The 27,729-nt window shown below is 35.5% G+C and overlaps 1 protein-coding gene across 1 annotated transcript; it reads left to right on the plus strand.

Moving 5' to 3' along the window:
- Positions 1 to 15,842: 15,842 nt before the first annotated feature.
- On the plus strand, positions 15,843 to 22,124 carry TDRD15 (tudor domain containing 15). Its single transcript, XM_037812762.1, has one exon. It carries the CDS (start codon positions 15,843 to 15,845, stop codon positions 22,122 to 22,124), a length of 6,282 nt encoding a protein of 2,093 aa, XP_037668690.1.
- The last annotated feature ends 5,605 nt before the right edge of the window (positions 22,125 to 27,729 follow it).

Below are 27,729 nucleotides of genomic sequence, written 5' to 3' on the forward strand. Positions count from 1 at the left end.
TGCAATTATGTTAGAAATCAATATCCAAAAAACAATGGAACACACTGAAATATTTGGAAATTTAAAAAATTAGCTTTAACTCATCAGTGACAAAAATATCTCAATTGGAGTTTTAAAAACTTTTATCTGAATAGTAAGGCAATTAAGCCATAGAAACTTAAGGGATACAACCAAAGATGTACCTAAAGGGGAATTCATAGTGTATGCACATTTATTACAAAACCAGAAAGGATAAAAATAAGCAAAGGAAACATTCAACTCAAGAAGATGAAAATAAGTAATAGAACAAACTCAAAGAAACAAAAAGGAAAGAACAAATGTAAGAAATAGAAAATGTAGAACAATTACAACAAGAAAAATCAACAGAGATCAATAAATGTAAAAGGTGGTTCTTAGGGAAGATTAATAATTTGGACAATTTTCTGGAAAGACTTCTCAAGAAAAATAAGAGAGAAGATATAAATTAAAATATAGAGTAAAGGAAGGAATGATCATAGACATGGATTTAAAAGTAGTATGTTTGTGTGCTGGTTTGACTATTATGTCCCCCACAAAAGCCATGGTCTTTAATGCAATCTCGTGGGGGGAAACTTATTAGTCTTTTGATTAGAGTGGAACCTTTTGAATGAGTGTTTCCATGGAGATGTGACTCACCCAACTGTGGGTGAGACCTTTGATTAAATTATTTCCATGGAGGTGTGGACCCCACTGATTCAGGATGGGTCTTGATTAGTTCACTGGAGTACTTAAGAGAGCTCAAGAGCTGATGCTGATGCTTGGATATGCAGACAGAAGGATGTTTGGAGATGCTAAGCTAAGATATGAAGCCCAACACTTGCCCCAGAGAAGCTAAGAGAGGACTCCCAGATGCTTAGAGAGAAACATCCTGGTAGAATGAGTAAAGATGCACAGAAGCTGAGAAAAGCCGAGAGACAGAAGCCCAGAGACATTTTGAAGAAAGCCATTTTTAAATGCATCTCAGGAGTAAAGGACCAGCAGATGCCAGTGATATGCCTTCCCAGCTGACTGAGGTGTTCTGGATGCCATCAGCCTTTCCTTAGTGAAGGTATCCTCTTGTTGATGTCTTAGTTTGGACACTTTTATGGCCTTAGAACTGTAAATTTGTAACTTAATAAATCCTCTTTTAATAGCCAATCCATTTCTGGTATTTTGCATAACAGCAGCTCTAGCAAACCGGAACAGCTTGTATTATTAAAACTATATACTAATAAATTTGAAAACCAAGAAGAAATGGATAAATTTCTAGAAGAATATAAAATGACAAAATTTTTGCAACAAATAGAAAATTTAATCAGATCTGTGAGCATGAAAGAATTGAAATGGAAATCAAAGATTTTCCCTTCCCCCAAATACTCATGCCCAATGACTTTATAGATGAATTCCAAAATTTCCAAGGAATGGTTTATTCTTCTGTTAGGCAAATACCTCCAGAATAGAGAAAATAGTGAAAGCTGCACATTTTATGAGGCTAGTGTAATTTTTATGCAATTTTATAGTGATAAATCATATAACATACAATTATTCAAAGTGTACAATCAGCTGTTCACAGTATCATCATATAGTTGTGCTTTCATCACCACAAACTTTGAACATCTTCATTATAACAAAAAATAAAAAAAATAAAAAAGACCTTCCAAAACATCCATTCCCCTCTTCCCCCAATTGTTCATTTACTTTTTTTAATACAGTTTAACTAAGATATATTCACATACCCTACAGTCATCCACAGTGTACAATCAATTATTCACAGCACCATCATACATTTGTGCCTTCATTACCAGAATCAATTTTTGAATCTTTTCCTTACTCCAAAATAAAAATAAAAGCAAAAAAGAACACTTAAATCTTCCCATTTTTTTTGTCCCCATTTTTCCACTCATCTGTCCATACACTGGATAAAGGGGGTGTAAGCCACAAGGTTTTCACAGTCACACAGTCACACTATGCAATCTACAAGTTATACACTCGTCTTCAAGAATCAAGGTCACTGGGTTGCAGTTTGACAGCTTCAGGTATTTCCTTCTAGTCATTTCAACACACAAAAGACTAAAAGGTGATATCTATAGCACACAGGAATACCCTCCAGAGTGACCTCTCAACTCCATTTGAAACCACTCAGCCACTGAAACCTTGTTTTGTTTCATCTCTCTTCCCCCTTTTGGTCAAGAAGATCCTCTCAATCCCACAGTGCTGGGTCCAGGCTCATCTCCAGGAGTCATTTCCCACGTTGCCAGAGGGATTCACACCCCTGGGAATCATGTCCCACGTAGAGGGGAGGGCAGTGAGTGCACCTGCCGAGTGGGCTTAGAGAGAGAGGGGGCCCCATCTAAGCAACAAAGAGGCTGTCTGTGGGGAGGGGGAGAGGGGCTTCTAGGCACGGTTATAAGTGGGCTTAGCTTCTCCCTTGAAGCAACTAGCTTCACACGGGAAAGCCCCCAGATAGAGGGCTCGGCCCTCTAAACTGGCAGTTCTTAATGTCTGTGGGAAAATCAGCAATAGCCCAGGTGGGGATGTCCAATACTTTTGCATTTCTCCCCAGCTCCTCAGGGGGCCTCACAAATACACTTATACTCCCTGCCCATATCACTCTGGGATGTTTTGGGATTTCACATCAGCCTGTACAAACTCACCAAATCCCACTTCCCATTCACTATTCCCTGCCCTTATGGTGTTCAGACAAACTGATCATACAAGTTAAATAATCTAGTGTGCTACAGAAAATATAGATCCTGCACCAGATAAACATGTCCTCCATTGGTCTCACACATAATTTGTGGTTTTAAAACCCAGTCAGTACCATCCTTTACCCTTGGGCCTGATTTGCCTTAGTCCTAACCAGATTCTCTTCATTCATATCTCTAATTAAAATCTGAATTTTTTTTCAGCTCTTTCAACAGTTGCCGTATGGGGTAATACTGACATTCATAGTTGTCAAGTTCTAGCTCTGAGTCTCATGTGTCACATATACCTAAAGTTCCAGAGACCAACCAGATTATACACAAGTTGCTCAGCATCTCACGATTTGGAGATAACCATTACAACTCAAGGACAGATGCAACTGCTGTAAGAGCTTACAATCTAGGGACCATTACAATAAGCATTTGCCTGATAAGCTGTGCTCTAACATTCAGTCCTCAGAGTTTACATATTATCGTTAGTCCATATTAGAGAGGTCTTCCAATATTTGTCCTCTTGTTTCTGGCGTAGTTCACTCAAAATGCTGTACTCAAGATCCATTCACCTAGTGGCATGTTTCACAGCTTCATTCCTTCTTGTAGCTGCTCAGTATTCTATTATATGCATACACTACAGCTCACCATTCTGTTCATCAGCCAATGTACTCTTAGGCCACCTCTATCCATTGCAAATAGTGAATACTGCCGCCATATATACCAGTGAATAAATGTCCATTCATGTCTCTGCTCTCCGGTCTTCCAAGTGAATATCCCATACTGAGGTTGCAGGACCTTGAAACCCCCATATTTCTAACTTCTTGTGGGACCATCATACTGTCCTCTAGATAGGCTACACCATTCTACTTCCCCACCAACAATGCAATACATACATCTCTCTCTCTCCACATTCTCTTCAGCACTTGTGTCCCTCTGTTTATTTTTTTCCCTGCAATTTTATAGGGATATATTCAAATACCATACAATCATCCACAGTGTACAACCAATTGTTCACAGTATCATCATACAGTTGTGCATTCGTTACCACAATTAGCACTTACACATGTTCATTACTAAAAAAAAAAAAAATTGAAAACAAAGAATAATACAAAGGATAAAAGGAAAAGTAAAAATAAAATAAAATACGATAATAAGGTCAGTCAACGACACCACTACCGAGAATCCCGTACTCCTCTCCTACACCCCTTCCTCCCAGACATTCAGCTTTGGTATATTGGTAATTTTTAAAATGAACTTTTTTCTTTTGAAATAATTTCAAAGTTACAGAAAAGTTACAAGAAGAGTGGAAAGGATAAGCTACCATCCAAAATTTGAGCATAAGTTGATGACATGATGTGCAATCATCCCCAAAACTTCAGTGTCTTTCTTTCCTACAAGAAGGGCTTTATCCTACACAACCACAATACAGCCATTAGGATGAGGAAATTAACACCATACATTACTACCTTCTAACACACAGCCAGTGCAAGTTTCTCCCAAATAGAGAATTAAAATTTCAGGTTATATACATGTTACTAGAATAAACTTAAAAACAAAACAAAACATAGGATTGTACAATACAGTGAACCCTAATGTAAAACATGGACTATAGACAACAGTACAATCATAATAATAGTTTTCCATCAATTGTAAAAAATGTACCACACTAATGTAAGGTGTTAATAATGGGGGGGTATATATTGGAACTCTGTATTTTTGCATTATCTTCTGTATATCTACAACTTCTCTAATTTAAAAAAAAAAACAGAAAAACAACAAAAAATTAAATCCAAAAACATATAAAAAATCAGTTCACGGGTGACCAGTAAACGGTTATTCCTTCCACCAAGGTGTAACCCCCCTGGAGGCTCCTGGGTCTCCATTCCAGGCAGGCTTCAAGTAGATCAGTTCCCGTGCTCTGCGCCCCGTGCAAAACCAAAGAATTGGGGTGACTCTGCCTAAATGTGCCAGAACCACACAGCAAACCATGCCCTCTGCAAAACCCTCCAATAAACAAACCAAGATCAAAGCTCTAATTCAGTCCTAAGCCCTTCCCTACGATAAGCGACTCAGCAGAGCAGCAGTGACCCACGCACAGCGCACTGGAGGGCGAGACCCTCCCCCGGCCCACCAAGGCTTAGCCTGTTGGGAAGGCGCGATCGCGGGGCTGGAGACGGCCGCGCCCCACTGGAGCCCCTTTCCACGCACGCGCATCGCCACTCTGCGCATGCGCCCCCCTGGGGGCCGTGTGTGCATTTCAGAGAGCCTGAACTGGCCTCGAGTTTGCCGCCATCTTGGGCGCTGCGATGTTCTTAGCGTTTTCGGAAGAACTGCCCCACCGGCGCCAGGGCTCTCGGTAAGTCCAAACTCTACCCAGATCCGCCCTGAGCAATATTGGTTTTCCATCTTGCTTCCCTTGTGGTGACTTTGGCCCCAGAAGAGCAAGGGCCGGTCCTTTTGCAGACTCTGGTGGGATCCTTTCAGCGCCTGCCAGTCCCGTCGCCTGGTAACGGCGTCTCTTGCTCAGCCCAAAGTTAGTGCCCACCTAGGAACCGCAGCTAAGTGTCAGGGAAGGCGTTCCCTCAGGCGCTTTCAGTGACGGCCGATCCTGATGCCTGCTTGTTTTTATTTGAGGAGATCAAAAGATTAAGAAAATCTAGTATGGAAGTGCTTGCTGTTCTGAAGAAACGTTTATTTGATGAGTCACTTAATTGTTTTGATACTTTACATTCAAAAAGTAATTTTTTACTTTATTGTATTTAAAAAAAAAAAGGAATACAAGCTCTTTGCAGCGTGTTGCCTTCCTTTTCTTTCCTCCTCTCCCTATTCTAGCTTCTCATTTATCTGTTTAAAGTGCAGCCATCATACCATCCTCAATTTGCATGCGAACAGAGTCATGTACATATGTAGGATTTCCGTATTCCGTATACATTACTCTCATCTCCTCCCACACAGTCTTTTTTTAAGGCAATTTTATCACATGCCATATAATCCATCCAAAGTATACAATCAGTGGCTCATAGTTATTATCATATAGTCGTGCATTCATTGCCACAGTCGTCTTTAGAACATTTTTATTACCCCAAAATAAAGAAAAAATAAATAAAAATAAAAAAGATCACACCAAACATACCATACTCCTTATCCTCCCCTAGTATGTATGTATTTTTGTCTTTAGTTTATTGCTCATCTGCCCATTCACCAGATAAAGGGAATGGCCCTCACAAGGTTTTAACAATCACATGGTCCCATGATAAAAGCTAAATAGTCATTCTCTCTGTCCCCTTGCCCTCAGTCTCTTTCTCTCCCAGCGTAACTTCTTTAACTCAGCATAATTATTTTGAGATTCATCCATGTTGGGATGTCTGCCAATACTGGTTCCTTTTTATTGATGAATAATGTTCCATTGTATGGTTATACAACAGTTTGTTTCTCCTGTTGATGGACATTTGGTCATTTCCAATTTTTGACTATTACAAATAAAGCTGCTGTGACTATTCTACTACAAATCTTTTACAGACGCATGCTTTGACTTCTCTTTGGTAAATAACTAGGAGTGGATTGACTGGGTCATTTGGAAGGTGCATATTTAACTTTTTAAGACTGCCAAATTATCTTCCCAAAGTTATTCTATCATTTTACAGTGCCATCTGCAGTCTATGAAATTTCAGTCACAGCAAGCCCTTTGCTAAGTGTGATGTGGTCATCTTTTTAATTTTAGTCCATTCTAATGGGTATGTAGTGTTACCTTGGTGTTATTTAATTTGCACTTCTGTAATGACAGTGCTTTTTCTTGTGCTAATTTGCTATCCACATATCTTCTTTGGTGAAGTGTATCCAATTGTTACAGCATCATTTGTTGAAAAGATTATCCATCTCCATTGAATCTCTTTGGCACATTTCTCAAAAAACCACGTGACCTTCTGTGTGTGTGTAAAGTGTGGATCTCATTTCTAAATTTTCTCATTCTGTAGAATAATGTTTCTATGCCAATACCATAGTGTCTTGAGTATTGTAGTTTTATAAGTTTTGAAATTAGGTAGTGTAAGTCCTCCAGTTTTGTTCTGTTGCAGATTTTTTTTCCTATTCTGTTCCTTTAAATTTCTACATAAAATTTAGAATCAGCTTTTCAATAGGTCTCAGAAAGTATGCTGGGATTGTGTTGAATCTATAGATGAATTTTGGGACAATTGACATCTTAACAATATTGAGTCTTCAGATCTTTGAAAATGTCTTTTCTCTATTTAGGTCAGTTGTGATTTCTATCAGCATTGTTTTGTAGTTTTTGCCATTACAGACAATGCTGCAGTAAACATCTTGGTGCATACATCCTTATGTACACTAGGAGAGATTACCAAAGTGGGATTTTTATATCAAAGTTGTGGAGATTTGAAGATTTAATAGATACTGTAAGATTATGTGACATAAGTATTACGACTGTTTATTCCTCCACCTGTCACCTGTGAGGGCTCATTCCCCAAACCCTCTCTTGTTCTGGATATAATCATTCATTTACATTTTTTACTAATTCAGTGGATGAAAAAGGAATCAGAATTTTTAAAATTTATATTCCCTCACTAGTGATGTGAAACTTTTTCTGTTTAGGATACTAATCTTTTATCTATGTTACATGTCACAGTTTTTAAAAAAATCTTTGTTATTTGTTTATTCATGTGATACTCTTTTCAGTACAAGAATTTTATACTGTGTATATGTACCTCAATCTGTTCATCATTCCTTTTATAGCTTTGGGTTGCTGTCTGACTTAATATTGTCTACTGTATCCTGAAGTTTTGCCAATATATTCCTAAAGTTCCTTCTAAATTTATGATATTTTAAAGAGTTTTGTTTCAGTTTATTTTTTCACTGTCAGAGAAGAAATATATGATCATTTATGGAAAAAGTTGGGAAGTTGAAAAATCAGAAAGAAAGAAAAATTATTCCCAGGCAAAGATAACCCATGACCAAACAATTTGATGTGTGGGTTTTTTTTTTTTTTTTTTTTTTTACTTTTATTTTAAACTATTTTGAACATGCAGAAAAGTACATAAAGTAATGTAATGATATACCCATGAATTCAACACCCAGAATTAACAGGTATGGAAATTTTGCTATATTTTGTTTTGTTTTAGCTCTATATACCATTTTCATGCTTGTTTTTAAACTTTGACTATAATCTTTGTTGTTAAAATAATATAATAAAAATATGCAATTGATATGGCATTGTATGGGTATGTAAGTTGTTACATATAGCTTTAGTTTATTCATTTTAACTACTATATGGTATTCCATTATATGAAATTATTTACTCCTCTGAAAAGTTTTGCTTTCATAAATAGAGGTACAAGGAACATATTTGTACATTTGTTTCTCTAATGGAAGTATTTAGAAATAGATCTACAGGGTTATCTTCAACTTTGCTAGGTATTACAGAATTGCTTTCCAAGGTAGATAGTCTCTTATTAGCAATGTACAGAAGTTTCTATTTTCCCATTATTTTTGTTAATACTCTGTATGATCAAACTTATTAATGGTTGCCTATCTAATGGATGCAAAATGTTAATCATTTTTAAATTTGTTTTTCCCTGATAACCAGTGAAGTTGACATCTTTGTTTTTAAAATTTTTTTGCCATTTGTATTTCTTCTTATATGAATTGTCTTTTCATATTCTTTGCCCATTTTTCTATTGGCTTGTTTGTAGTTTTGCAATAATTTATAGCTACCTACTGTAATCTAGGCATTGATCCTTGAGTCATCTATTCAGTAAATATTTAATAAGTGCCTATTATGTGGAAGGGATTGTTCTAGAAGCTGGAGATAGGCAGTGAACAAAACAGACAAAAATTCTTGTCCCTATGGGGCATTAATTCAAGTGATTGGAAAAAGAGAAAGACCATAAATAGGATAAATAAGTAAATTATTTAGTCTTTTACAGAGGCTCTCAAAGTATGGGCCATAGACCTGCTGGGGTCCCCAAGACTCTTTTAAGTGATCTATGGGATCAAAGTCTTTCATAATAGTACTGAGATTTTTTTTCACCTTTTTGAAAATAACAGCTTTATTGAGGCATAATTCACAAACCATAAAATTCACCCTTTTAAAGTGAACAATTCAGTGGTTTTTAGTCAACCACGACCACTAATTCCACAATCTTTTCAACTCTAAAAGAAACCCTGTACGCATTAGAAGCCACTTCCCAGTCTTCACTTCTCCTTAGCTGCTGACAACATTTAAATACTTTCTGTCTCTGTGGATTTGCATATTCTGGACATTTCATATAAATGGAGTCATAATCATACACTATGTGGTCTTTTGTGTTCTTTCATTTAGCATAATGTTTCTAAAGTTCATCCATGTCGAAGCTTGCATATATGGGTACTTCATTTTTATGACCAAATAATATTACATTGTATGAATATACCACATTTTGTTCATCCATTCATCAGCAGATGGATATTTAGGGTATTTACATTCTTCAGCTATTAGGTACAATGCTGCTGTGAACATTTTGTGCAAGTATTTGTATAGACATACGTTTTAAATTTTATTGCTTATCTGTGTATGTTTGTGTGCTCTGTTTAACTTTTTGAGAAACTGCCAAACTGTTTTCAAAATTGGTTGCATCATTTTATAATGCCGACAGCAATGTATAAGGGTTCTGATTTCTCTACATCATCACCAATACTTATTGTCCATTTTTATGATTATGGCTTTTCTACTGGGTATGCATTAGCATCTCATTGTGGTTTTGATTTGCATTTCCCTAATGACTGATGATTTTGAGCACCTTTTATGTACTTATGGGCTATTTGTGTTTCTTTTTGGAGAAATGTCTATTCAGATTCTTTGTCCATTTTAAATTTGGTTGTCTTTTTAATATTGAGTTGTAAGGGATCTTTATATATTATGGATACTATTCCTTATTGTATATATGATTTGCAGATATTTTCTCCCATTGTCAGTTATCTTTCCACTTTCTTGATTGTGTCCTATGAAGCACAACACTTTTTAATTTTGATGAAGTCCAATTTATGTACTTTTCTTTTGTCATATATGCTTTTGGTTTCACAAAAAGAAGCCATTGCCTAAACCAAGATCACAAAGATTTACTCCTATGTTTTCTTCTAAGAGTTTTATATATCATGTAGTTAGTTCTTAGAGTTAATTTTTGTATATGGCATGGGTTAGGGTTCAACTTCATTCTTTGGCATGTATATATTCACTTGTTCCAGCACCATTTGTTGAAAAGATTAGGTTTTTTCCTCCATTGAATTGTCTTGGCACCTTATCAATATTTATTGTATTAACATTTGTGCTGATGCTGCAAAAGCAGCAGTGAGTGAAACTGCTGGCACCTTCAGTGAATCAAGGCAGTGGTACCAGACTGTCTTAGTAGTCATTGTATTCCTCACCATCAAACACTTGGCAGTAAAAAAGGAAAAGAAGTGCCAGTTTCACTTAAGAATAACCTTGATGGAGCAATAAGAATTAATATTAAAATCTGACCCTTGAGAATGTCTTTTTAATATTCTGTGCAGTGAAATGTGAAGTATGCATAAAGCACTTCTGCATAGTGTAATATGAGGGTTGACTTGAGGAAAAGCACTTGTGTAATTCTTTGAGTTGCAAGCTGAACTAGCTTTTTCATGCAATACCATTTTTGCTTGAAAGAAAGACTGACAGACAAACTACAGTTATTCAGACTTGGGTATGTGGCAGATATTTTCATGAAACTTGTCACTTCAGGAAGAACGTTAGTATTTGTCAATGATAAAAATCAAACATTAAAGCAAAACTTAGGAAGTTGGAAAACTTGTGTCTGCTACTATGAGCCTGACAACTTTCCAGTATTTAATGACTTTTCTTATGAGACTGGTGGTGATATTAATGAATGTGATTTGGGGATGTTGTATAATGCAATGTGTCAACATTTGGAAGATTTGCATAGCTTAGTGAACCAATATTTTCAAAATAATCAACGTAGCATGTTACAAAATCATGTATGTTTAAAAATTCTATTCATAGTGCAGGTGCATGGATTTTAAGGTTATAGACTATAAAAAGTTCATTTATATGGTTTTACATCATGTGTTGTCACTAACCTGTAAGAAAACTGACCATCCTTTTTCTAAGTACTTTCCAGTGTGAGGACAGAATTTCTTCACATTCTTCACTCAAAACAATCTTTTGCAACAGATTGAATGCAGAAGTAGGTGTGAAAGTCCAGCTATTTCATATTAAGCAGACATTAAAGATATTTGTAAAAATTGTAAAACCATGTTTCTTTTCTTACTAAATGTTTTGGTTTTGGAAAGTATTATCTTTCAGGAAAACATTTATGTAAGCACTTAATGGGTTTATTGCTATTTTTAAAAGAATTACTAAAGTATTTAAAAATTTTTGTTTTTATTTCTAATGTACTAAATATTGATAGATATGTCATTCATAAACAAAAACTTTTCAGGATCCCTATTAATTTTTAGGAGTAAGAAAGGGTCCTGAGACAAAAAAATATTTGAGAGCCACTGGTTTATCAGAACTTTTTTGTTGCTTTTGAAAGAGAAATGCTTTAGAGGGTGGTATAGGGAGTACTATCTAGAATTGCAATAGAATGATCAGGGAATGCTTCACCTAGAAGAAAACATTCTGACAAAAATGTGGAGATGAGAGAACAAGCTGTCTTCTTTTGTGAGAGAAGAGCTTCTAGGCTCGGGAAATATAAGCCCAAAAATCCCAGGGGCAAGGAGAGTTATGGAATGGCAAGGAAGGCAGTGTCACTGCAATGTAGTAAGTGGAAGTCATAGGAAATAAGAGAAAATATGTGGGGGTCTTGGTGGTGGTTGTGGTGTGATATTGTAGGACTTGGTAAGCCATTGTGGTGACTTTGGCTTTCACTCTGAGTGAAATTGGGAACCACAGATTTTCAAGCAGAGGAGCGTATGTTATACCTTATGTTTAAAAAGGATCACTGTGGTTGCAGTTCTGAGAAAAGTCATGGGTGCGGGTGGGCTGGAGACAGAAGAAGATAGCTTTGACCAGGGTTGTAGCAAGAGAGATGGTAGGAAGTGTCAGATTTTTTGTTTAGAAAATGGACCCAACTGGATTTCCTGATGGATTGTGTATGGGATGCAAGAGAGTAGAGTCAAGGATGATTGAAAGTATGTGGCCTGAGCAAATCTTCTGGTGGTAAAAGAGGATTTTAACTTCATTTATAGCTTCATTTAAAAATTCTTTATTTTTTCCGTTCCCTTTTTTTTTTTAAATGGCCTTTGGGTTTTGTATTTTGATAAAGAAAGCACTCCTAATTTAAGATTATAACAAAATTCTTATATATTTTTTCCTAATTCTTTTAGGTAGTTTTTAAAAAAAATTAGTTGTTTTATCTGTCTGGTATTTAGTTTGTTTTCAGTAAAGCAGAGTTTCTCAACTGCAGTACTATTGACACTTTAGGCCAGATAATTCATTGTTGTGGGGGTGTTTTCCTGTGTGTTATAGAATATTTATTAGCTTCCCTGGCCTGTATCCACTGGACACCTGTAGCATCCACCCTGACCCCCAGTTCTGACAAACAACCAAATATGCCAAATATGTCTCCAGACATTGCCAAGTGTCCCCTGGGGGACAAAATTGCTCCTGGTTTAGAAACACCTCACTAAGGGATTGAAGTTAAAATTAAATCGATTTTAGTTAAAATATTGAAGCCCTGATTTTCAAATATTTCAGTTAAAAATAACGTACACTCTTTTATTTCCACCTCATGAATGTTATTAAGACCTGAATTTAGAAACAACCCTTAATAAATGAAGAATATGGAAGAATTCTTCATAGGCTTCAACTTGATTTAAAGAGTCATTAATCTTTTGGAACATGGTGACCTTGTCAGAGTACTGGCCACAGTTTCACAAGAACTATCCTAAAATTTTGGAAAAGAAAGAACTAATAAGCAGATTCTATCCCGGTAGGGTGCTCTACTATATAATAAAGAACTCGGCTGATACTTGTCCAAGTTCCTGGGAGATATCCTCTAAATCTTTGGAATGTTTTCTTATGTACAGTGGACCAGTACCACACTTGATAGTTCAAACTCCATTGAGATGTTAGGGTGAGGCCAGCCACACCTATAGTCTTAAGATGGGGACTGGCCACACCAGAAGCACCAGCCATGTGATTAGGAGTCTGGATCTCTTTGAGCCATGTCACATCACCTTGACCTCCCAGTTTCTGAAGGGAAGATGGATGGACTTCAATCAATTGGTCATTGATTCCACTACTCATAATGAAACCTCATATAAACTTGACACTCGAAGCTTCGGTGAGCTCTGATGATTAAGAAGATATGTCATTATGCTGGGAGGGTGACACCTTCTGACTCCACATGGAGAAGACACGGAAGCTTGTGTTTGAGACCTTCCCAAACCTTTCCCAACGCATCTCTCTCTCTCTCTTTTTTTTTTTTTGGATGTCTTCTTATTTGTGTCCTTTTCACTAAAAACTATAGTTATTAAATATAGCACTTCCAGTGAATCATTAAGCCTGAGGGAGTGGTAGGAACTCCTGAATTTGTAGCCAGTTAGTCAGAAGTGCTGGTGTCCTGGGCCCCCAAACTTGCGCCTCATCCTTAAAGGGCACTCTTACAGAGGATTGGCCTTTGGAGTCTACGGGGTCTGGCCTAACCCCCTGGTAGAGTCAGAATTGAATTATATTGTAGCTGCGATTAAAGTTATTGCAGTCATTTGCAGTTGGTGTCAGAAGTTGTTGAAATTATTTTAGTCTGTATAGGTGATTTATTTTTGTTTGTTTTGTGTTTTGTTTTGGCTTTATACCTTTTACTCTTATTTTAGTTCCTTGTCCATGATTACGAGGTTTCGTTGAAAGAGGAGCATGAAGCGGTGGGAGTGATGTACATAGAGAACTGGACTGGTAATCAGAAAACCTAAATTCAAGTTCCTAAATCTCTTTGATTCAAATTTTTTAAATTCAAAAAATGAAAATTTTACTCTGATCAGTTAAAATAATGTACTGAAAGCCTTTTTAAAAACATGTGAAGCATTATGCAAATAAAAGGAGCTATTATAACCTGTTTTAAAATTTTTGTCTGATACTACGATACTTTAAACATAAAAAATTTATAGCCTACTTCTAATCCTTTACAATTCAATAGTGTAACCACAAGCCACATATGGCTATTGAGCCCTTGAAATGTGGTCAGTTAGAATTGAGATATGCATACAATATATATTGTGTTTTGAAGACTTACTACAAAAAGAAAAATGTCTCATTGGGTATTTTAGAAACACTGAATTAAATACATTATCAAAATTAATTTCATCCTTTTTTTACTTTATAATGTGTCTACTACAAAATATAAAATTACATGTATGGCTTAATTATATTTCTGTTGGACCCCACTGGTCTAGACTTATTAGATGTGAGTTTATAGAAGACAAAGTGCACTCAAAAACATAGGCATCGTCTATAATATATATTCCATAGGATCAGAGAATTTTAGTTTGGGAAAGAAAGGCTTTCCATAACAATTTGAACAGTGTTTGGAGACCGTATTTTCCTCAGACCTTAGGGGAACTGTGTGCTGTGGATTTTTTATTGAAACTTAATTCAGGAGTCTGTGAACTTTTGATTTGTATTTATAGTCTGTTTTTAAGAAAAGAAATAAAACACTTAAATATACTAGATTTAAACACAGAGAAGAGCACCAATTTGTGCCATCAGATTAACACATTTAAGTTGTGGCTTTGCCATAGGTTTATTTGAACCCACCTGTCTCATCATGTATGATTGTGGAAGCAGGTGCATTATTATGTGTCTGAGTCTGATTTTCTCAATACTATGTTATTAAACAAAATAATAAGATTATATGATGAGGCTTCCTTAAGACTGTGTTCATCAAAATGGCTTCATTTTTCACATTTTATAAAGTGAATTTTATGAACTTATGAAATTGTTAGAATACCAATGAATCCATTTTATAAGTTTTTTTTTTTTACATCTTATATTGGTTTTAGAAGGATTCTGGTACAAAAAGTTTGAGAAAAACCCTAATTTATTCAACTCTCTCATTTTACAGATTTAGATTTGAATCTAAGTCAAAACAAAACAGTTTCCCAAATTTCACATAATTAATTGAGTCTCAAGTAAAACTCAAGTTTTCTGATGCCCTAATCCTGTGTTCACAGAGTAAGTATTTACTATTTGCATAGTCATATTCTAAGAATTATAATATTGAGCTGTGTTCAGTTACAGTAGATGCTGGTTCTTGCTTGAATTTTGGGAATATTTTAAGTTTCTTGAATATTTACCATACCATTTTTAGAATCCCAACAATCTGGAGAAAATTGGAGCCATAGTTAGCTAGAGTAGAAAGCTTTCTCTCACAGCTAAGCGTTTCTTCTTCACCTCCCACCTTAACACTCCCCCCGCATGGTTTTTTAATGGTCAGCCATTTAGTAACAAAGCCTGAATGTGCCTAATTTTCCTCATGGGTATTTCCATGCCTAGCTTGCCTTAGTGGTGTTCAGGAAAACCTAGTGCCTTCAATCAAAGAAGAATCCTGAGGTTGGATAATTATGCTGTTAGGGGCCAAATATTACTAATGCACACAGAGCCAAGAGTGCAAGTAGTATGTTGCCTGTTGGTTCACCATCTGCTGTTGCTTCTGGAGTTCACCTCTTTGAATTATGGGTTGTTGGAAGGAGTGTGCATGTGGGGAAGTGACCTTCTGACAGGAGGAGAATAAAGTCTCCAGTGGGCCTTATTTGGCTTTCTTCTATTTACCACATCTGTCCAATATCTAGCAGAAATTTTTTTTTAAAGTTTTTGACTAGTAAAAGTTACCCATCTCTGGGTACCTTTGATGATGTATAATCTACATGTTTTTTATGTGCTCATTTTTTCAATGGGATTTTTTTGGAGATATGGAAGGTAGTGAAAAGTTAGATACATTTTGGTTATCTCACCAACATCTTATCCGGTTATAATTTTTGCCAATATATTTGTTTAATTTGATAAAGAGACGGTATAGAATTATTTTAAAGGTTTGTGTTTGCATACTAAATTTATATAAGGCAATTGCAGTTAATTTTGAAAATTGTACAAAGGCTAATTAGTATTTATTATTTGCTTTTTAGAAAATGGATTCTTCATCTCTATTACCAAAATTTTTAGATATGGATCTAACAATATCACATATAGAATGTCTTCCCAAGGATATTCTGGTGAAATTTAAAGGCAGGCATAATACTGAATGCGAGTTTGACTACCACATTTTGCAAAGGGAATTACAGTGTATACCAAAAGTAAAAACTAATGTGGACATTGATGAATTTTGTTTGGTAGAAGAAAGAATTTCTGGAGAATGGCAAAGAGGAAGAGTTACTGAAAAGAAAAATGAACTCTGTACAGTGCTCCTCATAGATTCTGGAGAAGAACTAAGAGTTAGTAGTTCGCAGATTGCTTCAGCCTGTGGCAACTTATTTGAGCTCCCACCCCGGGTAGTATTTGGTATTTTTGCCAACATACTACCATTAGGGGAGAAATGGTCTCCTAAGGCTTTGAATTATTTCAGGTCATTAGTAGGACTACAACTGAAAGGTTACGCACAAGTTATTTTGCCTCTGCAAATGATTCTTCTTGAAGTGCCCAAAATTATAACCCAGGTTCTTGAATTACAATTAGGAAGATTTATTGATGGGGATTCATTTCATCTTATTGTGGAAATGTTAAAAGAATTCCCCCAACGAATGCCAGATTTATTACAACAACATAAAAGACCAGAATTGTCATTAAGTCATAATGATACTTTAGTTGATATTCAGCACATTCTGGATAGTTTGCAGCCATCTTTGTCAGTAGGCAATATTGAAAGTGTAAAGGTATCCTCTGCATTAAGCCCAAGTAAATTTTACTGTCAATTAATTAAATGGATTCCAGAGCTAGAAAACTTAACAATGTCTATGACTTTGCATTATGACATTATCAGTGAAGAAATGAGTAGTACATGTGATAATTTTGGACTCCTTTGTGTTGCCAAAAGGAGAAATGGACAGTGGCATAGAGGAATCCTTCAGCAACTCTTGCCCAATGATCAAGTAAAAATTTGGTTTATGGATTATGGCAGTAGTGAGGCTATACCCTCAATTTATATAAAGAAACTTAAACAGGATTTTATTTTAGTACCATTATTTTCATTTCCATGCTCTCTGACATATTTACACAGTTCAGATAGAGATGCAAGAAAATTTCAATTGAATGTCTTTAAACAAGCCTTGTTAGGAAAAAGAGTATACGCACACATTGATTGGTTCAATAAAGACGAACGTTTATATTATGTGACATTACAAACCCAAGATTCTACAATTAATTCTAAGTGTTTGCTGAAGACAGCAGGCATACAAGTACTTTGTCCAGTGTCTGATTTAAAAATCTCTAGTATGTTGAAAGAGATGAGTGCTACTGACCTAAACAGCTTTGCAGTTGGGACTTTTTGTGGAAATATTGAACGGTCAATAGTCTCTCTAAGTGAAAAAGACATTTTGAAAGTAGGTTTTCCTATTAAAACTGTAGAAATGGAGATAGGGGCTGCCTACATAGCTTTTGTAGTATATGTATTAAACCCTTCAAATTTCTGGGTATGCACTAATGATCATCAGAATGAATTTCAAGATATAATGAAAAATATAAATAAATGTTATGATTTGTGTGAAAATGATGAGCTGATTCTAAGAAATCCAGAACCTGGCTTATTTTGTTGTGCTCGATATAGTAAGGATGGACATTTTTACAGAGCCATTATTACTGAAATTAATGGTTACAAGATTAATGTTTATTTTTTGGATTATGGAAATACTGATTCCATACCGTTTTTTGATGTAAAAATTTTGCTTCCAGAGTTTTGTGAGTTTCCTGCCTTAGCTATGTGCTGTTCACTTGCACAGACATTTCCTGTTGAAGATTTATGGGTGAAGGCAGCCACTGATTATTTTAAAAAAATTGTTTTGAACAAAGAAATTTTACTTGAAGTTGTGGCCAAAAAAGATGATAAGTATACTGTTAATATTCAGAGTATTGAAGCCTCAGAAAATATTGATGTTGTTTCTCTTATGTTACAAGCTGGATATGCAGAATATTGGGACATAGAACCAGGGTGTTACTCAGAGTCCATAAATGAATATTCATTGTTAAATTTAAAATCCAAAAACAAAGTAAATATTAAGAAGGTCATATCTGCCCTTCTTAAAGGACCTAGACCTAAAAAGTATTATTCAAATAAGCTGGAAGAAGATAACTTGTCTTCGTCAAAGTCACCAGCTTTTAATTTCTCAGATTTAAAAAATCCTTTCACTTCATCTAGGGGAACTGAGTCACCACAACCATATAAAGAATATATGTTTAAACCAGGATCAGTCCTTGAAGTTAAATGTTCTTATTACTATGGCCCAGGTAACTTTTTGTGCCAGCTCCAGTGTAATTCAGAAGACCTAAAGATATTAATGGAACAAATTCAGCATTATTATAGCATTCATTCTGATCCTTATCAGATTGGGCAAGTTGCTTGTGTTGCTAGGTTTTCCAAAGATGGGAAGTGGTATAGAGCTGCTGTTTTGACTCATGTATCAAAAAAAGAAGTTGATGTAATGTTTGTTGACTATGGTTACCAGGAAAGAGTTTTAATTAAAGATCTTTGTGCTATTAACCCACGTTTTCTCTCTTTAGAATGTCAGGCCTTCAGATGTAGTCTTAACCATTTAGTTGAGCCCATTAGTTGTAACTTATTCAACTGGACAAGAGAGGCATGCAGAGACTTTGGGAATTTTATTTCCTCATCTAGAGGATTATTGACTTGTATCATCTATGCCTTAGTTCTTATATATCCAAACTGTGTATGTAATTTGGTGGATTTACAAGCCCCATTTACTAGTGCAAAAGAATTTCTTATTAATCATGGCTCTGCACAGTATAGCACATTATCAAAGCCATTCCCATGTTCAGTTAATCTTTACAGTTACTTCTATTCTTCATTTAATATAACAGTTGGAAGTGAAGAAGAAGTATATATATCATACATATATAGTCCCAAAAAGTTTTACTGTCAACTTAGTAGAAACAATAAAGATCTTGAGATGATAGGCACAAAAATAACAGAGTTTAGTAACCAAAATAATTGTCCAAAATATGATTCTAGTAAAATGAGACTGTGTCTATCTAAGTATGTGGAGGATGGTCTCTCATATAGAGCTTTAGCAATGCCAACAGAGTCATCATCTGCCTTTCTGGTCTACTTTGTAGACTTTGGAAATAAGCAGTTAGTAGAGGGAAATACATTGAGGGCTATTTCAGATCAGTTTCCAGAACTACTCTTCACACCTATGCAAGCTATTAAGTGTTTTTTGTCAGATCTCAGAGACGTAGATTTTCCAGCAGAAATCAGTAGTTGGTTTGAAGACAATTTCTTGGGTAAACCATTAAAGGCAGTAGTATTGTCCAAGGAGTTAGATGGCCAGCTCGGTATAGAATTGTATGATGGATATCAACATATAAATCAGAAAATTAAAATGTTGCTTCATGCTTATGGAAAAAAACTTGGTGACCAAGCAGATTGTGTGGAAAGAGGTCATAAAATAAATGAGAATGAGAGTTTTGCTGCTTCTTTCAAAGGCAAAATAGGAAACAGCCATCATTATAATATGATGAATAAAAATAGTCTAGCCAAATATTCTGAAAATCAAGTAGATCAGTTAATGAATCCCAAAAGTATATATGCTAGGTTTTTAAAACCATCAGTTTATTATAAAATTGAACCTGTGTCAGAAAACGAAGTGAAGAAGTCTTTGAATGAGGGACTTAAAAATAAATGTATAAAAATTGTCCCTGGATCCACACATATTCTTGATGAAAATAATATGAGCCAGAAATCAGTAGGGCTTATATCACAATCTTTTATCAGAGAATTAAATCAAGTTGCTCCACAAAAACCCTTTAAGCTTACTAGACCACAGATCAAAGACCTTCCTCAACCCAAAATTTACTTGAATACCATAGTTAAAGGGTATATTTCCAGTATCAGTAATCCAGCAAGTTTCCATATTCAGCTTGCAGAGAATGAAAATTTAATCATCAGACTTGCAGATGCTCTAAATGAAAGAAGAACAAATATAGAGAAAAAGAGAAAATTAGTTAGACCCCTGGTGGGAGATCTTGTAGTTGCAGAATACTCAGGTGATGGTGCCATTTACAGAGCAGTTATTAAAAAAAATTTGCCAGGAAATTCTTTTGAAGTGGAATTTATTGACTATGGTAACACGGCAATAGTAAACACATCTAAAATCTATGAATTTAAGAGGGAATTCGTAACTATTCCTAAGCTAGGGATCCATTCTTTTCTTAGTGGAGTAAAATGGAATGAGCCTGATGAAATATGGGACAGCAAAACTGTGGATTATTTTGCTTCAAGAGTAAGTAACAAAACAGTTTCTTGTGAATTTTTGAAAAAGCATGAGCATAAATGGGAAGTAAATATAATTTGTGATAAAAAATGTATCACTAATGAACTACTGAAATGGACAGCATGTTCAAAACTACAGAAAACTGTATCGAAAATGCCTAAGGTAGTCTCTCAAAAAGTGAGCCCTGGTGGCAATAATGAAATGAAGAAAGGAGGATCAAATGAATATGAAAGTTCTGTGATCCTTAGACAGTCATACCCACAGCTGGTTAAAATTCCTTTTGAAGAGTTAAAACCTGGACAACTTGAAAAGGCTGAAATACTTCATGTTTCAGAAAGAGGGAGATTTTATGTGAAATTATCTAAAAATAAAAAAATATTATCAGATTTAACATTATTAATTACTAAAGAAGTAAAAAAACTCTCTTTTTTGTCAATGGATAACATTGAAAAAGGCTTAGAATGCTTGGCAAAATCTAAAAAGACTTTGATGTGGTATCGATCAAAAGTGGAAAAAATGTGTGTTGATGAGAAACTGCTTGTTTTTTTAGTAGATCATGGTAGGTATGAAATAGTGCCTTTATGTAATACCAGGATGCTTAGTAATGAAATCAGAAATGTTCCAAGACAAGCAGTGCCATGTAAATGGATTTGGTATGAAAATTCTAGGAACATGTCATTTGAGTCCATGGTGTATTTTTTTGCCCATTTGGAACTAAACATCCTTTTCTTGAAATGTTTGGAATCTACTTGGGAAGTGGAAATCCTGGTAGATGGCCTGTTACTTTTGGAATATTTAAATTTAAATACAGTTCACATTGAAGAAAACAAACTTGTATCTTCAGAAATTATTTCTGACTTGGAATACAAGACTCCTATATCACCATGTACAATAAAATCATTTACTTGGGCACAGCTCCCAAATGGTAGGCAATATTCTGGTATTGCCACTGCTGTTTCTGATCCATCTGACTTTTGTATTCAATTAGAAGATTTCTTTGATATCATGAAATCTCTCTTTATGTTGCTTTCTGATCTACCAGAAAACTTACAGACACTGCCTCAAGAGCTTATAATTCCTGGTGTTAGCTGTTTGTTCAGATATGATTTGGAAGATCAGTGGAATAGAGTAGAAATTTCTGAAGTCTCTGCTCAGTCTGTACGTCTTATGATGATTGACTATGGATTTTCTATTTACGTATCTTATTCAGATATAGTAAATCTTAAAGTTGTTCCTGAGGAACTTTTGAATTTGCCAAGACTAAGTTATCCTTGTATATTATACGGTATTTTACCAGCTAAAGGGAAACATTGGAATGAAGAAGCCAAAAGTTTTTTTCAAGATTTCCTAAGTAAACCAGGCTTAATTTTTCAGTTTATGGAGTATAGTTTTGAGACAAAACTTAAAGTGGATATTATTTACGAGAAAAATAATTTGGCAGATATGTTGGTTGCATCTGGTCTTGCAAAGTATTCTAAAGATTCAGCTCTTCTTGATGCAATTACTACTACTGGGTCTACTGAAATCCAATATAAGTTACAAAGTAAGCCTATTTGTCCATTGTTAGATCAAAATTGTTACAAAAAAGAAAATATAAATTTTACATGCACTGTAAAACAGAAGGTACAAAAGCAGAAACCTATACGGAAGAAAGATGTCTGTAAGACCCTCTTAAAGAAAAGCCATATTTCTAAAAGGTTGCATTCTAGAAATTTAACATTGAAGAAGAAAGTTGGCAGTGGAAAACATAATCTCCAGAGTACTGTTACATCTGATACATATGCAGCAACTTCATTTTGGAAACTACCTAATGGTTTGAAGAATAATGCCAGTTGTATTGAAAATATTTTTGAAAAACTACCAACTGAGGGAACACAGGAGAAAAGTGACACAATGGACTTGAGAACAGCAGTGAAAGTATTGAATGTTAAGGAAAAAAATATATCAGAAAAACATTTTAAAAGTAAGTAGCAATTTTCTTTCAATAGTTCTTAACTGTGCTGTTTTAAGTGACGTGTAGTTTTGATTCTTTGAAAGTTTGCTTTCATGTACTAAAACTATCTAAATTGAATGTATTTTACTGCAAGAAAATTTACTAGAAAATCTGAATGGATAAACTGGGAATGATCACTTGTATTATAAAATGATGCTTTACTGTCTTTCCTTTTTTTTGTGTAGTAACCTTTGAGAATGTACTAAAAGTTGAGGATATAACCATACATGCATGCGTACATTCATACCGTTTACATACAATATGCAGGACTTCACAAAACTCCTAAAGGCCCGTAGATCTCAGGTTAATAAGTCTTCCTATTACAGTGAGCTTTCTGGGATCATTTTGAAGTATTAGTTTTTTGTTATGTGTCAAATGAAACATATCTTTTTTAGGTTTTCTGAATGTGCTTTTGACATATTGGTAATGCAGTAAAATTTGTAGAATAAACTGACTAGCATATTTCTTCTCTAACCTCTTAGTCATAAAAGTGTTTCTAAAATGTTCTGTTAAAATTCTAATATTTTATGTGCTATATATTATCTGATTTTGACTATGCACCTTACAATTTATTTTATGTATGGATTAGTTACTGAGAATTTTGCAGACTATACAGAATACTGTCTAATGAATGATCTTACTTTATAAATAAAATTTATATTACGTTTCATATTATAACTAGCATCATAACAAGTTACATTCTTTTAATTAGTGCAAGTGTCTTGTTTTTATTAATATATTGTTATGTGGCTTTATGTGAGTCGATATGCAGACTTTTTATAGTGAATTGATAAGTGCTTTGAAATTAGACCCTTTTCCTTAATTTTTAATCTTCCTTTGATATTATAGCAGCAATAATGGTAGTAGTTGTAGAAGCAGCCACCATATGTTGAGTGCTTACTATGTCCCAGGCACAGTGCTAAGCATTTTTGTAAGTATTAATTTCATTTAATCCTTACCACAAATTTAAGAAGTAGATTGATGTCAAGGGTTAAGTGCAACCTGATAAATAGTGTCCCACTTCTTTGCCTGAATGTTAAACCAGTTTATAGTCAATGAGAAAGACAATTGTTAACATTTCACATTTATTAAAAAGAAAAAGATACTGAAGAATGAAGCTTATACCTTATGGGCAAATGGGCATGCTAATACTGAATCCCAGAATTATTTAGACCACCCATCCAAGCACAGGCAGAGCTTCTACATTTGGGGGTCTGCCCCTGTAAATCTTATAGCATGGCGGAGAAGAGCAGAATATGCTTCCTGAGGAAGTTCTCTCCAAAAAGAAGAGGAAGAGACTTAGTCTAACATAATACCTTTCTCCTTCCAAATGAACCATTCACATGTCCCTACTCCCTGAGGAGTGACTGAGGGAGCACAGGGGCCAGGATTGTTATGCTAAGAAAGTGCCCTACAAAATATTAATTCACATGGAAGGAAATGTCAGGAAGGGGGAAGAAGCATTCCCCCCCCAAGTTGGTATCACTGTTTTATGGATGAGGCTAAGGGAAATTAAATAAATTCCCCATGGCTTAAAAGTTGGTAAATAAGGAACTGAGATTTAAACTCAAGTGTCTTAAATGGAAAAGTAGTTAATTTGAGGAAGAGTTTTCTATAAACTCTTGCCATCAGATCATACATTTTGGCAATTATATAATATCTTTTATTGTTCCTTTACCTATATCTATTTCTACCTTCTTGATGTTTTCTCCATTTTTTTTTAACTTTTTATTTTGAACTATTTTCAAACTCATAGGACAGTTATAAAAATAATGCAAACCCCATACAGAAATGCCAACATATTCCTACCTCCTCAGATGCCAGATTCACCAATATTAATACTTTCCAGATTTGTCATATCATTCTATCAGTCCATTTATCTGTCTGTCTATCTGTCAGTCTGTTTTCTGGACACATGAGTGTAGGTTGTGTACTTCATGCTGTTTGACCACTCAACACTGTCATGTACATTTCCTAAGAACAATGATATTCACTTTTGTAACCCATATTAAGTGCAGTTATCAAGTTCAGAAAATTTAACATTGATATAAAGCTTACAGTCTTATTTACCAAATTTTTTTCATATGTCCTAATAATGTTCTTTTGAGCCTTTTCTCCTCCATTGTTAGCCCCCATATAGGATCATGTATTCCATTTAATTGTAATTGTCTGTTTAGTTGGATACTGTTCATTGGGATTAATCACATTCACAGTGTTGCAGTTGCCCTCACCACCTTCCATTGCTAAAACTTTCCCATCTCCCCAAACAGAAACCCTATACCCATTATGCATTAACTCCCCTTTCCCCCAACCTCTGATCCCTGGCAACTGTACTCTAATTTCTGTTCCTCTGGGCTTGCATAATGTTTGGCATTTTCTTTGTAGTTACCATGTGGTTTAAATTAAACATTCTTAATCTATATGCAATCCTGTTTTCTTTGATCCCAACTTTAATAGCATACACAAACTCTTCCTGTACCCTTCCAGCCCCCGTTTCTGTAGTTCTTGTCACAAATTGCATATTTATACTTTATGAGTCAAAAACCACTGATTTCTCACTACGTTTTATGAATATGCCTTTTAGATCCTGTAGAAGGTAAAAAAGTGGACTTACAAACCAAAAATAAAATAGCACTGGCATTTACCACTGTCATTACCCTTATCAGAGATCTCTATTTCTTCATGCAGCTTCAATTATTGTCCTCTCCATTCAATATTCAGAAGTCTCTTTAGCTTCTCTTGTAGGGCTGATGATGAATACTCTCAGCATTTGTTTATATGGGAATATCTTAATCTCTCATTCATTTTTGAAATACAGTTTTGCTAATGGTTATAGAATTTTTGGTTGTCAATTTTTTTGCTTCCAGAATTTAGGATGTGTCATCCCACTGCCTTCTTGCTTCAAGGGTTCCTGGTGAGATATTGGTGAGTGCTCTTGCTGAGGCTCTCTTGTATATGACAGATTGCTTCCCTCTTGCACCGTTCGTAATTCTCTATCTTTGGCATTTGACAGTGTGATTATAGTATGCAAAAGTGTGAGTCTATTTGGGTTTATCTTGTTTAGATTTCTTTGAGCATTTTGGTTGCGTATATTCATGTCTTTCATTAAGTGGGGGAGATTTTCAGCTGTTATTATTTTTTAAATGCAATTTTATTGAGATATATTCACATAGCATACAGTCATCCACAGTGTACAATCAGTTGTTCACAGTATCATCATATAATTGTGCATTTGTCACCACAATTTTTTGAACATTTTTTCAATACTCCAAGAAATAAAAATGAAAATAAGAATAAAAATAAAAATGAAAGTATGAAAGAACACCCTAAACGTCTCATACTCCTTCTTCCCCCCCATTATTCATTTACTTTTTGTCCCCCTTTTTCCTACTCATCTGTCCGTACATTGGATAAAGAGAGTGTAAGTCACGATGTTTTCACAATCACACAGTCACACCATATAAGCTATATAGTTATACAATTGTCTTCCAGAGTCAAGGACACTGGATTGCAGTTCAGCAGTTTTAGGCATTTCCTCCTAGCTATTCTAATACACTAATAACTAAAAAAGGGATATCTATATAATGCATAAGAATAACTTCCAGAATGACCTCTTGACTCTATTTGAAATCTCTCAGCCACAGAAACTTTATTTTGTTTCATTTCTCTTCCTCCTTTTGGTTAAGAAGACTTTCTCAATCCCACGATGCTGGGTCCAGGCTCATCCCTGGGAGTCATGGCTTACGTTGCTAGAGAGATTTACACCCCTGGGAGTCATGTCCCATGTAGGGGAGATTTTACCTGCAGTCTTGGCTTAGAGAGAGAGGGCACATCTGGGCAATAAAAGAGATTCTCTGGGGGTGACCCTTAGGCACAATTTTAAGTAGGCTTAGCCTCTCCTTTGCAGTAACTGGCTTCATAAGGGCAAGCCACAAGATTGAGTGCTCTGCCTTTAAATTGGTAGTCCCCAGTGCTTGTGAGAATTTCAGGAATTCCCCAGATGGGGCAGTTTAATATTACCAATTTTTCCTCAGTCCTTCAGGGGGCTTTGCAAATATATTTTATTCTTTGCCCAAATTACTCTGGGATGTATTGGGGCTTCATGCTAACCTTTATAAACCAACCATATCTAACCCCTATTCAAGGTTCCATGTAATTATGGTTTTTGAATAAACTGACCATACAAGTTAAATTATATAGTGTGCTACAGAAAATATAAATTCTCCACCAAATAAACATTAATTACTTTGGTCTCACATAGAAGTTAAAGTTTTAAAACACAGTTAATATCATCCCTTTCCATTTGGTCTGGTCTACCTTAGTTCTAACCAAGTCAGTTTTGTTCATATCTCTAATTAAAGTCTGATCTCTCTTTCAGCTTCTTTAACATTTGCTGTATGAGGTAATGCTGACATTCATAGCTGCTGAACTCTGGCCCTGAGTCTCAGGTGTCACACAGATACCTCAAGTTCCAGGGACTGACCAGGTTATACAAAAACAACTCATTATCTCAGAATTTAGGCATGACCATTATGACTCATGAATAGATATGACTGCTGTAGGAGCTTACAGTTTAGGAACTGTGCCAGTTTGAATATATTGTGTCCCCCAAATGCCATTATCTTTGATGTAATCTTGTGTGGGCAGACGTTATCAGTGTTGATTAGATTGTAATTCTTTGAGTGTTTCTGTGGAGATGTGCCCCACCCACCTGTGGGTGATGTCTCTAATTGGATAATTTCCATGGAGTTTTGGCCCACCTATTGGGTGGGCCCTGATCAGTGGAGACATATAAATGAGCTGACGGGCGGAGGGAACTCAATGCAGCTGTGAATGATGTTTTGAAGAGGAGCTACAGCCAAGAGGGACACTTTGAAGAAAGCACAAGAGCTGCAGATGAGAGATGTTTTGAAGATGGCCGTTGAAAGCAGACTCTTGCTCCGGAAAAGCTAAGGGAGGACAAATACCCCAAGTGCAACTAAGAGTGACATTTTTGAGGAACTGCAGCCTAGAAAGGAACATCCTGGGAGAAAGCCATTTTGAAACCAGAGCTTTGGAGCAGATGCCTTTCCAGGTAACAGAGGTTTTCCAGACACCATTGGCCATCCTCAGTGAGGTACACGATCGCTGATGTGTTACCTTGGGCCTTAAGACTGTAACTGTGTAATCAAATAAACCCCCTTTTATAAAAGCCAGTTCATCTCTGGTGTTTTGCATTCTGGCAGCATTAGAAAACTAGAACAGGAACCTTTACCATAAGACTTCCCCGATAACCTATGCTCTCAGATTCAACTCACAGAGTTTGCACATTATAGTTATTCCATATTAGTGAGGCATTATAATGTTTATCTTTTTGATTCTGGCTTATTTCAGTCAACATGCTGTCCTTAAGGTCCATTCAACTAGCTGCATACCTCGCAACTTCGTTTCTATTCATCACTGCTCAATATTCCATTGAATGTATACAGCACAGTTTACCATTCCATTTATCTGTTGATGTATCCCTAAGTCACCTCCATCTGTTGTGAATTGTGAATACTGCTGCCAGTATTCAATGTGCAATGTCCATTCATGTCCCTGTTC

Source organism: Choloepus didactylus, chromosome 20 (genome assembly GCF_015220235.1).
Source record: "Choloepus didactylus isolate mChoDid1 chromosome 20, mChoDid1.pri, whole genome shotgun sequence".
Classification (NCBI taxonomy): Eukaryota; Metazoa; Chordata; class Mammalia; order Pilosa; family Megalonychidae; genus Choloepus; species Choloepus didactylus.